The following is an 18,803-nucleotide window of genomic DNA, read 5'->3' on the forward strand; positions in this document are numbered from 1 at the left end:
TAAAAAATAGAACAAATGGGAGAAGAAAAAGAAAGAAGAGAGAGAAGGAGGAGGAGAAGGAAGGAGAAGGAGAAGGCGGAGAAGGAGGAGAGGAGGAGGAAGAAATGGGGCTGGGAATTTAGTTCAGTGGTTCTTCCACCTGCCTTGCAAGCACAAGGACTAGAGTTTGTTCCCCAGTATCAAAAAAAAAAAAAAAAAAAGGAAGAAATGGTGGAGGAAGGAGGAGAAAGAAATTCTAATGATGAAAGACTGCGTGCAAGCCTGCACTTCCTCTTCCTGCTCAGCACAGGCTGTGGTGCTGGGTCATACCAGTCTCCTCGGGAGAGCCGGAAGCAAGCATGGATCGAGAGGCCATGGGCAGTGTTGTCCTGCTGACCATTGTTACCCTCATCAGCGTGGTCCAGAATGGTAAGGGAAGGGGGTTGTTTGTAAGTCAGGCTGAGAAAAGTGAGTGTGTGTGTGTGTGTGTGACTGTGTGTACAAACAATTTTGTCTCTATTTCTTTCTTTTTTCTTTTTTTCATTGTTTATTGGTACACTTAAGGTAAACAATATAGTCAAATTCATCATTGGGATCTTGTACCTTTACATAATGTATCTTGGTTCTTATTTTTCCCCATTCTCCTGCCCTCCCTTCACTCCCTTCTCTGTTTCTTTTTATTTCACTGTACAGGGTGTGTGCACTTTTATGTGAATGTGGCATTTTCTTCTTGCTGATCTTTCTTTTCCTTTAGTGGTGATGACTAGTCAGGTTTGCAGAGAAAAGGCAATAACCCCAAGGGCTTGTAAAATAGCCCTCACAGAATTGTCTTCGATCAGCATTTAGCTATTAATTAATGTGGCCAGGGAAAGTGTGGAAGGTGAGGAGCCTAGCAAGGGAATGTGTGATACACACATTCACTCAGACATCAGGCTTAACTAACTTTTCAGGATGCAGCTGAGGTTACCTGTAATCTATAGGCTGCATAAAAGGGGAAAATGAATTTAGCAAGTGTAAAGGAAAAATACTCATATCATTATTTTCTCTCTCTCTCTCTTTCTTTCTTTTTTTTGTCTGTCTTTCTTTTTGTGTACCAGGAATCAAACTCAGGACGTTGTGCTTGCCAGGCAGGTATGGGACCACTGAGCTAAATCCCTGGCCCTTTTTCTTTCTTTTGCAGAAAAAATTCTTTCTTTTTCTTTAGCAAAGTATAATTTTGAGGTACTTTTCATATTCATTATATTCAGAGAGAGAAGGAAGAAGAGGGAAGAGGACAGATGAGAGGGAGAAAGAGAGAAAGAGAGGGAACAAGGGATGGAGGGAGGGAGAGAGGGAGAGAGAGACAGAGAGAGAGAGAGAGAGAGAGAGAGAGAGAGAGAGAGAGAGATCACAATTTGCTTTTTCATTAATCTTACTCTCAGTATGAAATCAAACAGGACATCCAGGACTGCAAAAGAGAGAACTCTGTAAAACCATTTCTTTATACTTTTGAGTTAGGGAGAGAGGAGCTCAGAATATTTTTTATAAGAATTTCTAATGTCTTTGTGTTTTATAGTTTAATAAGATAGAGAAGGTAATTGTTAAGAGGAGCTGCCATAGCATAATGGTAATTACTGAACATATACACACTGTCACACTTTGGAACTTGCAATATTGAAATTTTGGTGTATTCCAATATCTGTCTGCATCTTGAGTGTGGACAGACACTGGTGATTTGAGTGTCTGGACACAAAGCCAGGCTTCCCCTCAGCCTTCCACACCAGTGAGCACAACTTTGCACCCTCTGAGTAAATTCTGGGTATGGAGCAGCACTTTGCAGCTTTTGGACCCAAACATTTCATTCTAAATTGCACACTATCATGTTGTAGCTCAGAGAGGGGAAATAACAATGGCTGATCAAGCCACCACTTCTTCAACCCGTTGTTATTTCTTGTAGGGCTCCTTTGGCCCTGTGAATTGACAAGGGCTCCAGTAAATATTCAACCTGCATGCACCTCCAGAGACTCTGCTCTGCAAGGAATCCTGGGCACCTGGGGATATAGCAGTGAGCAAGACAGCCTTAGCTCTTCTTTCAAGGAAAGGAAAGGACAACAGCAAGCTGCAGTGACTGTTCTGTTTCCTCAAAGAGTTTCATGGGCGGGTGGGCAGTGCCTGTTCAGCCCTGCGTAGTCTCAGTTCCAGCCTTCCCCTTCTACTCATCAGTATTACCAAAGGCACCAGAGGACAGGGGACTCCTGCCTTCTCCCCTGCCCATCAGGGGCTGGGCTTAGCTGTGAAGTTCAAGTTCACTCTCACCTGCTCCTTCTCAGTTCCTTGCTCCTTGTGTGAACCTAGTCTCTTCTCCTTCCCTAACTGAGATGACCAGGGAACTGCTTCTGCTCCATCCCAAGGCTCATGGTTTCTCCACAGTAGCCTAGCAAACCTTGAGCAGACTGGAGGGGGATGGTAAGAATCCTGATAGTTTTTGGCAGATGGGTTGAAATCTTCTTCTATATCACAAGTGGGAAAGGAGGTGTGATTACACATGGCCAAATATCAGTTCACAGCCACAATCTAGGGCCTTGACCCTTCATAAACCATGTGAAATGGATAACAAAAAACATAACAACTCCATGAACAGAGTTTTACAAAATGATAAGTAGACTGGAGGCTTCCTAGTTGGGGACATATAAGTGTGGATCAATGGGGAGCTACATTTTTGGGCTGGAGATTTTTTCACATTGGGCAAACAAAAGAGTAGGGTGGGCTAGCATTCTATACAATCATTGCCCTGTTCCTTCTCAGCTAGGGCAATATGTGGACTGAGTGACTTCACACACAGCTGTCCCACTGATACTCAGGGAAAGGAGCTTCTGCTGCCCACGGAAAGCCACAGAATGGTCCCTACACACCTCTCCGACGATAAACCATGCTTTCCTCTTAGGGAAGGACACAAACTCCCCAGATGGTTCTGCAATCCTCTCTGAGGGCTTTTTTGTAACTGCCGCATGTTTTGTTCTGAGTAACAAGAAAATTTGAACAGGCTGAGATAACACCTTAATTTATTTATTTTGGTTTTTTTGAGACAGGGTTTCACTATGCAGTGAGACTGACCTGGAACTCCATGTGTAGCCCAGGCTGGTCTTGAACTCACAGTGACCCTCCTGCCTCAGCCTCCCAAGTGCTGGGATTACAGGCATGTGCTACCACGCCCGGCTACACCTTTACTTTTTTATACTGGGAGTTTTTAAGCAAACACAGAGGTCTAAAAGTACATTTGATTCTCTCTTTGCAATTCTAATTAACCTCAGTGTTATTACAGAGTTCAAAGAAATATGCAAAAACTGTGCTCCTCTCTCCCCACCTTGTGTGCTATTCTGGAACCTTCCTGTTAGTTTTAAAAAACATTTCCCCATTGTTAGCAGGCACCGAACGCTATTTGTGTGCCAAGACAACAAGGTACAGTATGTATGTTGTACCATGACAACCTGTGGCCACAGCCTTGGTACATTCTGTGGAGCTGGTTTTTGGAGGATGGGCACAGCCCAGCCTGCCTCCTGCAACTTCCTCCTCTGCCTTCAAATGCTTATTTAGTCAACAAGATCTCTGAACTTGTGCCCTTCTTCCAGTTTAATCCAGCAGAATGCAAAGATGTGGCAGAACAGAGCAAGTTTAAAATACATCATTAAAAAAAAAAATCAGGCCAGAGATATGTAAGCCTGGGTTCTCAGGGGTGTAGATGGGTACATTTTCTATGAATAGCAGCAGAAAACCTCCACTTCTCCTACTAAGGGGCCAACAGCTCTGTTAGGAGAAAACCTAGGAAAAATACACAGACACTTCCCAACTTAATGACCATCCCAGTTATGATTTTTCAACTTTATAATGGTCCAAAGTATACTCATACAAACATTCTGTGTTTTTCACTTTCAGTGAAAATTGTATGAAATGCTCAATAATATTATAAAATTGGCTTTGTGTTAAATAGCTTTGCTCAATGTAGGATATGAAGTGTTCTGTGCATATTTAGAATAGGCTAAACTGTGATGGTCAACAAGCTAGATGGATTGAAGGCAATTTTGACTTCCATAGTTTCAAGTTATGATGAGTTTATTGGGAAGTAATTTCATTATCAGCAGAGAAGCATCTGCCTTTGGTGAAAGTGATTTCCCCAGAAAACCAAACTACTGATATTCAGGGAAGGTGAGTAGAGGGAAAGGGCTCCAGCGCACTGAACTGGACATGGGGAAGGCAGAGCATGGTGACAGCAGAGAACACAGAGGAAGGGCAACCTCCTGCTGTTCCCACAGCCCTTCTGGTTGGAGGGGAAAGTGGGAGGAGTTAGCATCCTCCTCTCTTCCAGGTGAGGTGACCTCCTTGAAATTTCTTCTGGTCCTGTAGCCAGAAAGGAGATGCCACAGGCCTAAGGAAGCTGAGCTCCCTCTGCCCCTGCTGTCCCACCCTAGTACTCACACTCACTAGGAGCCTCACAAGGCACCATGTTGGAAGGCTTAGCCATCCAGCTCAGGGTTTGATGGCTTCTAGACACAGAATCACAGACTCATGAGGCTTCCTCAGTGCGAGAATCTTTACACTACCCCCAAGTACTGCATGGACACTCAACTGATGGGGAGCTTGCCCACCACTGTGTTTGTCTTTCCTATTCCTAGGCCTGTTGAGAGGTCACTTTGGGCAGGCACAGTGCTTCATGCTGTGCATTGTATCATTTCATTTAATCCCTGCCCTTATGAAATATATATTATTATTCATTCCCATTTTACAGATATGTGGTCAGGCTGGAGATGTCACACCCTTGGTAGAAAGACTCAGAGTCAATCATGGTGAAACTGGGATTCAAATCTAAACTTCTGACTGCAGAAAGGAGACACACCATTTATCTTGCCTCAAATTAGACCCTCTCCACAGGTGGGTCTAATCCTTTAAATCTCCACCACACTAAAGACAAAGTGGCTCTCTGATCTCAGAATTCCTGTGTTTAAACCCTGAAACAACTCCTGGTTGCTCACAAACAGAACTAAGCTGTGAATCCCTTCACATGGCTCCTGTGAAGCTCACAGCCACTTTGGTATGCCCAGAGGATGTTTCTCAGTGATCACCTTCAGCCACGGCCCAGGTCTTGCTTTCTCATGGAAATTCACTCTGCACATCCTACTGCACACCCTGATGGAGCTTTTCCAGGCTCTCCTTTCTTTTCCATCCTTAGCTCAATACACTGTATAATTTCAATTTATATGTTCTGTTTACCATACGTGATCTGTCTCCTCTTCCACTGTCCTTGCCAGAACATAAGCTCCTTGGGCCAAGGCTCTTTGGCTGCTTTTTTCTCAGATGCAAGCTAAGTGTTGGGTGCAAGGCAAGTGATATCTGTCATGTGTCACTGAAAGAACAGCTCACTGCCCACCCTGTTGGCCTCATCTGTAGTTCTACTGGGTCCTGCTCCCCAGTCCTCTCCATTACCATGACCTAAGATAGACATCTTGACTCAGAAACAGTTTTTTTTTTTTCCTTTTTCACAAGCAGCTCTTGCTTTGCACTTTTACACGTGCTCTTTCACTGGAATACTGTGATCTCCTCTTTTGTTCCCTGATTCTTTCATCTGCTTGGCCAATTCCTACTTGTTCTTCAGGTTTTGTCTGAAGCATCATTCCCCCTGGGAATCCTTTTGTGACCCAAACATGAGGAAAGCTGCCAGAAGCTGCCTCCTTTACCCTTGATGGCACTGAGTCCTCACAAAGACTCTTTTTAACATGTTGCTCTCTGCTTTCCTTCTTTGTCTATTTCTTTAGACTGTGAGGTCCTTAAAGCAAGGGCTCTGTATTTCACACCCTCCTAGCTTCACCTCCCAACAGTGATGATGGGAGAGTAGCTGCTGAATGTACTTTTGCTAAGTGACATTTGATTGGGGACATTTAAGGGTGTTTGGAGATCAGTTTAAGGAAACATTGTATTGTTCTAATATTTATACTAAGATAGCAGACTCCTGAACATGCCTGATGTGAACCAAATATAAACTTTTCCCTCTGGCAGCATTCTTTGCCCACAAGGTGGAGCACGAAAGCAAGACCCAGAATGGGCGGAGCTTCCAAAGGACTGGTACACTTGCCTTCGAGCGGGTCTACACTGCCAAGTGAGTCTAAACCCTGGAACTGTTGACTGAGAGGGTGGGGAACCTCCTTGCAGGAGTAAAGATCTCAAGGCTACAAGTCTGGCCAGGCCAGCCTTGAGAGTACCCAGGAAGTGCTTTGCTGCAGATGGGACTTGTCCTGGGAGACTTTGTGGACACCCTTTTGCATCTTAGTTAGTGTGAGTGTTAGAAGAAAGGAAGTAGGCAGGGCAGTGATCCCCATAGTTCCAGAAACAACTAAGACCATCATTTAGTGGGGGAAGTTGACCAACTTCCTGTGGGCTCAATCTGGAGACACTAAGGTGAAAAATAGCTCTGACACATCAGCTGCTCCAGAAGACAGGCAACAGCACTGACAATGGCTTTCCACTCACACTCTTGCTTTCCTGGGGTGACAGTCTCAGATGAGTTATTAGAATAAGTGCAGAAAGAATGGGACCTTATGCCTTTATGATTTCCCACTTTCAGTCTTTGCTTTTGAATAAAAAAGCTGTTTGAAAACATCTGAACAGCTCAGGGAAGAGGGCTGTGATCTATTTGGGATGCAAATCCAAAAGGCTGTTATTCAAACATGCGCTTTTCTTTCATGCAGAATGTATTTCAGCAGAAGAGCAGACAGGGGCTGTGGACCTGCTTCTCCTCCTTATGACTGGAGGACAGGTGGGAAGGCAGACTCCATGCTGTGGAGCTATCAGGGAGCAAAGCTCCAGCCCAGAGGTGACTTTGAGGTCCCCAGAGGGAAATCAGATCTACCAAGGAATTTGTGTTTAGAATGACAATAACAGCACACACAAACTGAGGGATGAGGACTCATCTGCCAGGATGGGGAGGTTGGGCCCTGCCAACTCTAGGAAGGCAGCTTAGAGGGAGGGTGCCCCTCTGGCTGGGCTGGCTTCTTGTGGGTTACACCAACTCCAAGGGCGCTTGATGGGACAGTTCCACATCAGCCTCATCAGGTGTCCCCTCTTCAGTCCTTTACTTCACTTAGGTGGTATGTATGCTTTTTTTGACAAGAAGATGTTGGGGGGAACTTTGGGAGTGTCTTCCTCATTGCGTTTCTTCATTATTGGCTCCTTTCTCCCTCAACTTCTAAATTACTGTATGCTTTGTCTGGCCTACTCAGGGCACATTGGCAGGGATGTCTTGGGCTGATGGTCTCTCTGGGACCTTGTTCTCTCTGGCTCTTTGGCTTTTTCAGGCCACTCCTGAGTGCTCACACTGCCTCAGCAAGATACTCCCCGGCCCCGTGCCCTCCATTCCAGCCATGTGCTCTGCTGCACTCCCCTGCTCCTCCAAGCAGGCACTCCTGTACAGGGTTATCCCAGCAGCCAGAGCACATGGAAATCCTTGGCTGAACTACCCACTGGGAGATTTCTATTTTAACACGTGGGACTTGGGGGTATTCATTCTGAAAATCAATGTAAGAAGTTTAAAAATGTGATCTAAGAGACATCATAGACCTATTTGGGGACCAGGAGGGAAAACATGAAAACATTCAGGTTACAGGGGAAACATGCTGGCTGCTATCAACTTCTTTTCAAGAGCTGTAAAGAAGGTGTATTATCAGGGACAAGACACCTACCAGTAAAACCTCTCTGAAATTGGAGTCCAAAGAAAACAGAAGAGGAGCTTCCTCCTGTCTAGATGTCCAGATGAGATGACTGCACCCCAACTGCAATATATATCTATTTTTTTTTTTGCATTACTGAGGATTGAACCTAGGATTTTCTCACTGAGTTACATTCCCAGCCCCTTTTATATTTTTATTTTAAGAATGGGTCTTACTAAATTTTTAAGTTGCCTAGGCTTGGCTTGAACTTGTGATTCTCCTGCTTGAGCCTCTCAAGGTGCTAGCATTACAGGTATATACTATTAGCATTCTTATTTATGGTCTAGCTCTTCCACTTGGAAGAAGTCTCAGTGGAATTTTACTGTATCTTCTTAGAAGTTAAGATTTACTTTCGCTGGTAATGAACAAGAAACGGGGCAGGCTGAATTGTCTTGTTTCTGCCACTTGTCCCCAGGAGCAAAAGAGCTGTTTCTAAGAAGCCAGTGTGCTTACATTGGCCTCACTGACTCTCAGCCTCTAAGTTGCAGAAGTGCACTTTTTCTGGTGGTTGGGAATGTGGTTTGGAAGTTCTGTAGTTGCACAGGGTTCCAGAGATAAGAATGAGCAAGAGGGTAGTAAGGAATAATGGATTGTTGCTACTTGAGGGTCCCCACAGTGTGGGAGTCACAGCCCAGTTTGCAAACCCCATTGTCTTTGCTACTCAGCTCCCATGAGGGGTCAGGAGAAGAATGAAGGGAGAGGAGAGATTGTAGGAAAAGCGCAGAAGTAAGGGGAGGGGAGCAGAACTAAGAAGTAAAATAGCTCAGACACTGCTGTGGTTCTGTTACAAGCACCACTTCCTCCCTGGCCCAACAATAGCGTATGTATGACTGTGGATTGTAAACAGGGCCAGGGATCAGTGAAGCAGGTTACTGTATGCTGGCAAGAGCCAGAGGCACCCAGGCTGTTTGCCTGTGCCAGGAGACTCCTGGGAGGGCAATGTGTTTTTCTAGTGGACGCTGCTCCCAGAAATAGCTTCTTTAAGGGCATTAAAAATGACAGAAAGGGATGCAAGATATCTATGTGAGTGCAGGAGGAAAAGAGCATGTATTTAATCTTGTTATCCAAAGCATAAGAAATGAAGTTGCACTCAGTTTAAATAACCAGATTGGCAGCAGCTCATGTACTATATATAATTTATACATAAATATATCTATCAGGGTTTCATTATCAAGACCACTGGTTGATAGGTATGGGATCATAAATGTTTAGATGCCCTGGATATGAAAGAAAAATATATAGAAAAAGTGGTAGTGGTGGATGGATGCATTTTTTCCAGCATAAAATATGACTATTGACAGACATAGAGAGTTGGAGGTTCTGAGGCAGGGAATTAACAGACATTCCCACTGGCCTGATCCATCAGCTCAGATTTGGCCTTGATCGCTGACCTGTTCCATCATCTGTCTCCCCTGAGGGCAGCACTGAGTCAGGAGTGGAGCGCCTAGAAGAGCTGGACCTTGGTTCTATATTCACAGGTATAAAATGCAGTTCAGTGCTTTGTTCTCAGAGGACAAGCACAACCTTGGTCAGCGTTTGGTTTTGGAGAAGAATCCTTAGGTCAATTAGCTGACCTAAGCCTCCTTCTGGAGTGCAGAAAAGAGACTGGGTCTCTGGAGGTACATAATTTCCTAAAATGTGTCCTATGGATTCCAACTTCAGGAGTCATTAACAAGTGTTACAAGGAAGGACAAATTCTTAATAGCCTGACTTTTGAGAGCCTGTGACATATTAAGGGACACTCTAATTCTTGGATCTCTAAAAGGGGTGTCTTAGTTAATCACAAATGTTAACCACCTGTTTTAAGTTAACCCCCTCCTGCTTTTTTCTAAAATACATTCTGAGAAACTGAACCCTAATGTCACTTTTCCTCCTGCATCTATTGGCACCTACTGTAGCCTCAATCTGAAGTAGACTTGCACAGGTATTTGAAGGTGATAGGTGTACAATGACCCTATTGATTAGTATTAATACTATTTGTTGGCTATTATTCATATTTTCTTATTCTGAATTAATCAAAACTGATTAACAGAACATTAAAGCACTCTTGTATTGTATTCCTAGAAATGGAGAAAAATGAAAAGGAAAACAATATGAGCCCCTTTCTCCATACAAACAGGAAGTGGACATCAAAATGAATGTAACAAATTATTGCAAAATTTTCTGAGCAGCTCCTAGTTAGAACTCAAGAAATGTGAATCAAAATGGTTTTGCCTGTTGTTTTGCAGAAAAATGGCACAAAACTCTCTAAAAGAAAATTTATAATAATAATAATAATGATGATGATAATAATGATGTGTCATTAGAAAAATATATTTCCACTGGGCGAAGAGGGAAAACAGGAGCAATAATAGCCACCGTTTACTGAATAATTCCTGTGAGGCACCCAGAGCTTCCTGCCACTATACTTTCACAACAGTTCAACAGGGTAGTTACTAAGGTCTCCCTTCACCTCTTGTAGCTGAGCAAACAGAGGCTCTGTGAGGCTAGGAAAAATACATTCATGTAGCCAAGTGGCAGCCTTGGCATTGGTCCTGGGGTGTGTGGACCCATGAGCAGCAATGTAGCTCCATGGTGGGGCACAGTGTGCCACTGTACAAACCTTCTTGAATTCAGCCCAGCAGCAGCGCCTCAAGGTATTGAGATAATGTGGCTTGGAGATTGGGATTAGAAATCCTGAAAGGGAAGAGGAGCAGCCTTGAGCCACATTGAGGGACAGGCTTAACAGACTGATGGAGAAGACTCAGGGGAGAGGGAGAGAGGGAGGGAGAAACAGAGAGAGGGGGGAGGGAGAGAGAGAGAGAGAGAGAGAGAGAGAGAGAGAGAGAGAGAGAATATTCTGTAAATCCCATGAAAGAGTCCATTCTCTGATGGGAGAGTTTATTTTAACTACAGCAAGACCATGTTTTGTTAGGACCCAAGGTGACTTGAAATAATATGAATGATTGAAGGATTGCAATATTATAACTGGACAGTTCTCTTGAGTGAGAAAATTCCTGGACAAATAAGAATTTATTTCTCTTTGTAATCACCAAGAGAAAATACTGCTTAAAAACAAATAAAACGACTCAGAAACATGAGAACGAGGAGGAAGTAGGGGACAGTCTTTGGTATTGATAGGTTTTTCAGACTATAAGAGCATAGATATTTTATCCTATTGACATAACATGTTATTCAACCAACTGAAAAAGGAGTTTTTTTCTCTAGTTTTCTTGAGCTGGGAGATGAATCACATTTTCTTAGTTCCGAGGCTGCAAATTTGTACCTCTACTAATGGATAAGAACAGAAGTGAGGCTGGTGCACAGTTGAAATTTTGCACCTGTTTATTTTCTAAGTGTGACACCCAAATGGACTCCTCACGGGGCCCTCCTGCCCCTTGGAACTCTTACAAGATCAGTGAAATCTCAAGACGACCAGGTGTATTCCTTCATTCTGTGCCTGGCTTAGGCTGTGCCTGTTGCCCAGGACAGGATGCATGGGTTTCTCACCTACTACATTCATAGACTTCTCCAGGAAAGACTCTTCTGGATACCAGAGGGGTATGATGGTCCCTTTGGCCAAACAAGGACAGCCTGATCTCTCAGGGTCTTTGCAGTGTATGGATCAAGCACTGCTGGTTTCAGATGTATTAGCAGCTTTCCATAACTAAAATGAAATACCCGATACAGGCTATTTATTAAGTAAAGAGGGGTTTATTTTGACTCTCAGTTCCGGAGGGGTGAACACATAATAGTGGGAACACATGTTGGAGTGAGTGTTCATATGTCAATCCAGGAAAGAGGGAGAGGGAGATAGAGAGAAAGAGAGAGAGAGAGAGAGAGAGAGGGAAATTTTCAACACGTGTGGGATCCCCTACAATTATTTTTAAAAATTGTTTATTAGCATTAACATGTTTGCAATATGTAATGATTACATTCTTGTGGAGAGTTGGTAAATGAATGTACATAACACATCTTAATTGTTTTTATGTTTCTGTCTTTTCACCTCCTTTCCTCCTTCCTCCATCTCTAGGTCTCCTTTCCTTTGAAAAAGATTTATATCCCTACTTCTTATTATTTTATTTTGCCCTCTCAGTGACCTAAGGACTTACTACTAGGCCTTACCCCTAAGATGTGTAGCACCTTTCAGTAGGTCACTCTGGAGACCAAACTTCTAACATACATATGGAAAATATTTGGGCACACTTTACATATCCAAAGTTTTCAATGGTAGCAGTTAAAAAAGGCAGTTTGAAAATCACATCTTGACTGTTACCTATATCATTTGAACCCCCTTAACCCGTGGTTCTCAAACTTCAGGTCTTCAGGCACTGTTTTTAAGACCCAAATTGCTGAGCCCCTTCCTATTTTTAGTTCTGTAGGTATGAGATGAGCGCAAACATTTGCTTAACAAGATCTCTGGTGGCTATACTGACATTGGTGGTGAGAAATAATATAGATCTTACATTAGACCATCAACTCCTAAAGCTTCATTGGATCTCAGATTTGTTTTCAATCTGTTTTACAGACAAGGGAATTAAGTTGGGAAAGATTGCTTTGCCAATAGTGAAAAGCTGGTTAAAGACAGCATGAGGACTTAGTCCTAGTCAAGTGCCCTTTCTGTTGCATCTTATTGCTACTTTCATATGCCTATCATATCTTGTTCTGTGGTTTTTCTCTATTTACTGCCTATGTATTGTTCTTATCTAGATTGTAAACTCTTCTTGAGCACATCTCCTGTTTAATTTAGTACAGTCAAAGAGTTAACAGCCTGAATTTGGATACAGTCTGATGAGGTATGAACCTGGCTTTACCTGGTTGGGAGACCCTGGGCAAGTTATTCCGTCACTCTGAGCCTCAGATTCTTTTCTGAACCATTAGCGGAATTGTGATAGGAAGAAGTACTGCCCTCCCATACATGCCCACATCCCTAACCTTGGGAATTTATGAGTATATTATGTTTCATGACAAGGAAGAATTCAGGTTGATAACCAGTTGCCTTTGAAATAATGAAGATTACTTTGGATTGGTTGGATATGATGTGTACAATTGCAAGGGTCCTTCAAATGGGGAAGGAGGAGGCAGTGATGATTTAATACCAGCAAGATTGGGGCTGGGGGTGTGGCTCATTGGTATAGCTCTTGCCTAGCATGCTCCAGGCCCTAGTTGTATCTCCATCACTGCAAAAGCAACAACAGTAACAACCTCAGCATCTTCCTGACTCTCTACCTTCCTGGGAAAACATCAGGAAGACTCCATCAGACATTCCTGGCTCTGATGCTGGAAGGGAACCTGAGCTGAGGAATAGTAGTTTGGCGAAGCAAGTCAATGGACTTTTCCTTAGAGCCCCGAGGGGAAGGCAGCCTTGCTCATACCTTGGTTTCAGCCCAGGGAGCTCCATTTGAGGCTGTCGACCTCCAGAACTGTGCCATATGTGTTTGCACTGTTTCACATCACCACATCTGTGGCCACTTGTTACTATAGCTGAAGGAAAGTCATGCAGTTGCCTTGGGTATTCATGGGAATACGGTGAGCGCAAAAGAGATGATGGGCGAAAACAGCAGTGTGATACCAAGAGTAGGGTAAGCCCCGCACCCCCAGGGAGGCAAGGACTGTGTGCCTGGCACCACCAATAAGCTAACTTTCCACATCAGCTTTTGTGAATGGATCCTGGCTTCTTTAATGCTTGAAGATCACTTTCTTTCTCAGCCTGGCTTGCAGATGTGGGTGGATCTATATGTATGACATTGCCTTAGCTGAACTTTTCTCCTCTGCCGCCCTGCCTCGCTTATGACCACACCCTGCTGTCTGCATTGCTCACTTTTTAATTCCAAGAAGTGCACAGGCACTGCCAGGAACAGAAATCCTGCCAAAGTGAATACATCAAGAAACCAAGCCTCCCATCAGTTTCACCGTGGGAAGAGAGCTAACGGATTCTGAACACGAGTTTGCTTCCTGCCGCTGTCTGTTGCCAGCGTGGTGGCTGGCTGCCTCTTACCGGGTAGAAGGAAGTGGAGTGACTAGTGGGGCTGTGTGTCCGTTGTGCGATGGTGATTATTAACTCAGGGTTTCAATTCATTTTCAGACCATATTGCAGCGATGTGCTTTTCTGATTTCTCTCCTCCTTGTTTATTTCACAGCCAGAACTGTGTAGACGCATACCCTACATTCCTTGCGGTGCTTTGGACTGCGGGGCTTCTTTGCAGCCAAGGTAACTCAGACTTGCCTTTGTGTGTTCTTTCTGTAATGTGCAACTCAGGGAAGTTCAAAGGGCAGGTATTGTGTTGAAAAGACTTTGCCTGACTTCCAGCTCAGACCCGTGCAGCCTTGGGGAGCCGAGAGCCCTTGTGACGCTGGGCTTCAGGCACGTTCTGAACTGCGCAGCGCAGCACGGTATGATAATGCATTGCTAATGCGTGCTCCCTGGTGGCTGGTTGAGAGCTGCTCACTGACAAGGGTGCTTTAAGGCTAAATGTGACTCAGAATCCACAAGCAGTGTTAGCTCAGATACAAGGGCATTATAAATGAGAGTGCCTGAGGGATCTATTCCGGGACTGCTGTCTCTTGGCTCTTCTGCTAATAAGCTCCCGGTGTGCTGGTGCTCCTCCGGGCATGTAGCGGTGGAGCCATGGGCTGGATTCCAGATCCCCAACTACCCCAGGGTTATCAGCAGCCTGCAGTCTTGACTTCAGTAAGTTGGAGGAACAGATCGATTCCCAGAGTTGATTATAATGAAATGGAAACCAGAAGCATATAATTTAGGCATCTTTGGAGATGTAGCATGAGACAGGCTTGGCCACAGCTGGCATCTGTCTGGTGGCAGCTTGGTGTGAATAGGCCAGCTTTTGTAGATCAGCAGGGCTCACATAAAATGGCCACAAACAGTCCTCTGAGGAACTGTTTAATTCCTAACCATCTTCTCCCCACTCTGTAAAGTATATAGAGTAGATATTTGTTCTTTCATTACCTTTAAGGACACTTTGGTTCAGGGAGATGAAGTCATTTATCAAGGCTCCTTGACTAGTGAACCACAGAGGCATGATCAGAGCCCCTGTCTTCTGGTTTCAGTAAATTAAGATTTTTCCACAAGTATCCCTTTACTTTAATTATATAATAAATATACAGAGGACATCTACTATATGCAAACTCCATGCCTAGATATACAGGGGTAAAAAAGACAGAGATAGCAGTGAAACACAGACTGGTTGGCAAGATGGAGCCTAGAAAAGTGGTAACTGGACACACTATTGCCAAGAGTCAGACATATCGTGAAGGACAGAGGCCAGGAACACCACACAGAAGGTGCCAGTGAGCTCACTAGTTTCCAGTTTTTATCCTGAGTGAAATGAGAAATGTGTCTAGTGCTACTTGAAAAATCAAATCAAATTCCTCTCATACTAGAAGTTATGCACTTTTTGTCCCAGATGGTGCTTGACTGAGATGAATCTGCAGTGGCTCTATCGAGATAAATACAAAAGAAGCTTGAAGGTACTGAGAGTGTGTCAAAAGAAGCACGGCATCTCCTGTTAAAATAAACATTGGCATTGCTGGGTGCACGTGCATTGGTTAATGTTGGTTCATAATTGTCATTGCTTCTGAATATACCAGATGGTGGAGTTTTTCAGTTGAAAGGAGCCACGGAAATCATTCTAACTCAAATTCTCACTTTACTGAGCAAGAGCCCAAGTAGCTTGCTTACACTTCAAACTTATAGAACTGGATTTGTCACCTGCTGGTGGCCCAGGTTCCCAATGGCATCCCTGTCATCCCCTGCAGAAGGACAATGGGTATGGTGTCTTTCCTTGCTGATTTTTATTAGCTCCTGTTCAACTGATTTCCCATTGAAAGAAAAATGGGCCAGTAAGTCAGATCTGAGCCATCCGAATGACAAAAGTCAGGAACGACTTCGAGGCAAAACAGATTGTGACAGTCTTATGTCTTTCAGAGAACAGGATAAACCACACAGTTTCTTAGGTGCCCCTATTTTCTTACTTGCCCTGAAACAACAGTATTTTGTAAGGCAAGAGGAGCTACAGAACAAATTGGGTCTCGGGAAATGACAGATTAGAAGCAAATCCAGCAACTCCATTGCTAAGGTGGGCTATTACTCAGATTTTTGAGCCCCAGTTTCCTCGTTATAAACCAGGACAGCTGTGCACCTCCTACTGTTCCTAGGAGATGTAATGGAAACAATATATATGAAACGCTGCTGCTGTATGTGCATGGTATATATCAGACTGAGTCCTATAACTGCCACTGTCTTTTTATGACCCACAAGAATGGTGGTTTTGTATGGTTCAACTTAACAAGCTCAGTAAATGCTGTTGTTGATTCTGCTAGTGATTGTGGTAAAGATTTGAAATCAGAAAGTGGCTTTAAATTCTGCTTCTGCAATTATTGCTGGATTTTTTCATTCATTTGACAAAAAATTTTTGAAAGTCTTTATATGCCAGGCACAAAGGTAATCTAAGGAAAGCGAGCTGTCCTCATGAATCTTTTGGCCTGAGCTTAATTTCTTCTTCTGTCAAATAGTGACAGTAAAATATTCCTTACCAGGTGTCAGGGAGGATTGTAGATGCAAGATCCTGAGTGCCAGGGAGGCAAGTGGCATGTAAAAAGTAATCAGCAGTAGCAGTTAATTTGGTATTTAAATAATGCTTGAAGGTTCTCAAACTGCTTTTATATTTAGGGCCCAATTTCATTCTCACCACTTCATAACAGGAAAAAAAAAAAAGCTGCAATCAGCTCTTTGTCCATATGCAGAATGAGTTAAACACCAGATAACACTACTCTTAGGAGAGCTGGATTTTCCAACTTCCAACCTGAAGTTCAGTATTCCCTGAAGTCACTGGAGTGCTGCTGCTTGGGGCTCTTTCCTAAAGGGTGAGAAAGCAGAGAGAAACTCCTTCCTGAGAGACCTTCTAGAAACAGAAGCAACTGTCCAGAAGAGGGGGAGCATGTTTTGCTGGGAACTGCAGGAGTATAGGATGTGATTTAAAGAGCCTTGGGGGAGGAGTCTGGGTTAAGTCCTTCCCTCCCTTTCTTACCAGCTGACAGCTTCACACAAGCCCCTTTGACCACCTGGGCCAAACTTTCCACACTTAGAAAGACACATTGATACTTCTTATGGTAAAAGGATTGATCTACATTAGCTGACAGATAGAAACTTCATAAACCACGCCACGAGGCTGGTATAAGGAAATAATATTATGATCTTTAAAATTCTTAAGCTTCTTCTAGCCTTTGGATTCTGTCTGAAGTTCATACCAACCTCCGCCATCAGAACCTGTGGCCTCTGCTAGATTTTTCAGCCAGCATCCATCACTCAATGATTGCATTGTTGTTATGCTTACAAAGCAAGTTTGTGCATCTGTGAAACTAACCTAGGTGTTTTCATTTCTCCTCTTAGTTCCTGCTGCCTTCGCTGGACTGATGTACTTGTTTGTGAGGCAAAAGTATTTCGTGGGCTATCTGGGAGAGAGAACTCAGAGGTAGGTCTCTGGAATTGTTGAAGAACTACAGGATGATGCTTGCTCTTTCTGGCAGGAGTGGTGATAATTCTGAATGGTATTCTGGCTGCCATTTAAAGCTCTGAAGGTTCCCTTGGTGATAGCAGGAGGACTGTCTAGGCAACTCTTGTCCTCTTCTTCCTGAACTTTGAGGGCTCTGAAAATGCAGCTGGGGACTTGTCTCAGTCTCCTATTAAAATATTTCTCCACATAGCATTGAACTTACACAGGTACTTTAAAGCCATGGGCTGCACTTTGGCAACCCCACACTTGCCATGGCCACCCTTCAGAGATGGACTGGAGTGACTTTTTATATCCGGCTTCCCTAACCTTCTGTGAGTGAAACATTCATTATTTGTTGAGAGAAACGATGCCTAAAGCTTGCACCTTGTGATAAGTTCTCTTGAGTAACAGATCTTCCAGGGACCCGAAGGATGTATGTTGAGAACATAAGTTGCAACCATGAGGCTGTGAAGAGAGGCGTCATTGCATTGCTTATAGAAGTTGCCAGACAGGAAGCCTCAATCAGCCCTGTACTTCCATGACACCTGCATTAGGAAATCTGGATTTTAGTGAACTAAGTTAGGATAGATAACTCCAAGAAGCCATTTTGAGTTACAGGATGCTTTCACTTCCTTGAAGTTTGAAATTCCTGATGTCCCAAGGACAAGGAGAGCCAGGAACACACAGAGGCTGGTGCCCTCAGCTGTCACCACTACTTTCCTCCCTTGTTTGCATTCACCTCCCAGTCTGTCTTTTACAATAACACCCTTCTCCGGTGGATAATGGGCTTTTTGTGTGGACTGCATCCTTCAGCAGTAACAAAGGCAGTGACATCCCAAGAGGTCAGCAGCCCAAAGTGCCACATTGAGCCTTGGAAACTCAATGACTCCAGGGAACTGATGGGGGCCTGGGCTGTGGCCAGGAAAAGAGTTCACTGTTCTTATGGTGACTGCTTCCCCTCACCATCTCTGTCTTCATTCCTCTCCAGTGGCATTTTTATCCATCCTCTGCATTATCTCTCCTATTCTTATCAACACTCTCCTCAATCATGTCTTTTATTTGCTTCTACCTGGAGAGGATATATCATGCCTTTCCCCAGGTAATTGGCTGTTGTTAAAGGCAGAGGGAAGTGAAGCGTCTGTTGGTGGAAAAGGAGGATCCTCTCTCTTGGGTTAGCTCCTTATGCAGCCCTATCTTCCTCCTCTGAATTCCCAGGGATCTGGCTCAGGTACTGTTGTTTTTCTTTATCTGTTACAATTGGTTTGAATTTCTATACTTGTTTTAATTCTAAGACAACCTGGGGAGCATGACGAAATCTACAAAAATCTGACGAAATCTAAAAAAATTTAATTATAAACATTTTATTAACCTATCGCTATTAGGGAATGGATAGACATTGGCAAAGATAAGCAATAGGATATAGGACTAAAAGAAATCTTAAAAATATTTGATTTAGTCTTTACAGAAAATTGCTTTTAATTTTTAATTCATGCATATTTGCAGTTCATGCAGTTTACAGTCATCTTGAGGTGTAGTTACATGTACATACTTTCATCAACTTTTTTGTTTTTGGTTTTTTGTTTTTTTTTTTTTTTTTTTT

General features: G+C 43.6%; 1 protein-coding gene across 1 annotated transcript in view; it reads left to right on the forward strand.

Annotated features, from left to right (window-relative positions):
• The first annotated feature begins 288 nt into the window (after positions 1–288).
• Positions 289–18,803, forward strand: part of Alox5ap (arachidonate 5-lipoxygenase activating protein) — a 23,629-nt gene continuing 5,114 nt past the window's right edge. Inside the window, exons 1-4 of the mRNA XM_010623875.3 lie at positions 289–408; positions 6,007–6,106; positions 13,832–13,902; positions 17,101–17,182. Of these exons, the coding sequence (XP_010622177.1) occupies positions 339–408; positions 6,007–6,106; positions 13,832–13,902; positions 17,101–17,182 (323 nt within the window). The 5' untranslated portion in view covers positions 289–338. The remainder of the gene's footprint in view (positions 409–6,006; positions 6,107–13,831; positions 13,903–17,100; positions 17,183–18,803) is intronic.

Source organism: Fukomys damarensis, unplaced genomic scaffold (assembly GCF_012274545.1).
Source record: "Fukomys damarensis isolate Sample0158 unplaced genomic scaffold, DMR_v1.0_HiC HiC_scaffold_38, whole genome shotgun sequence".
NCBI classification, from domain to species: Eukaryota; Metazoa; Chordata; class Mammalia; order Rodentia; family Bathyergidae; genus Fukomys; species Fukomys damarensis.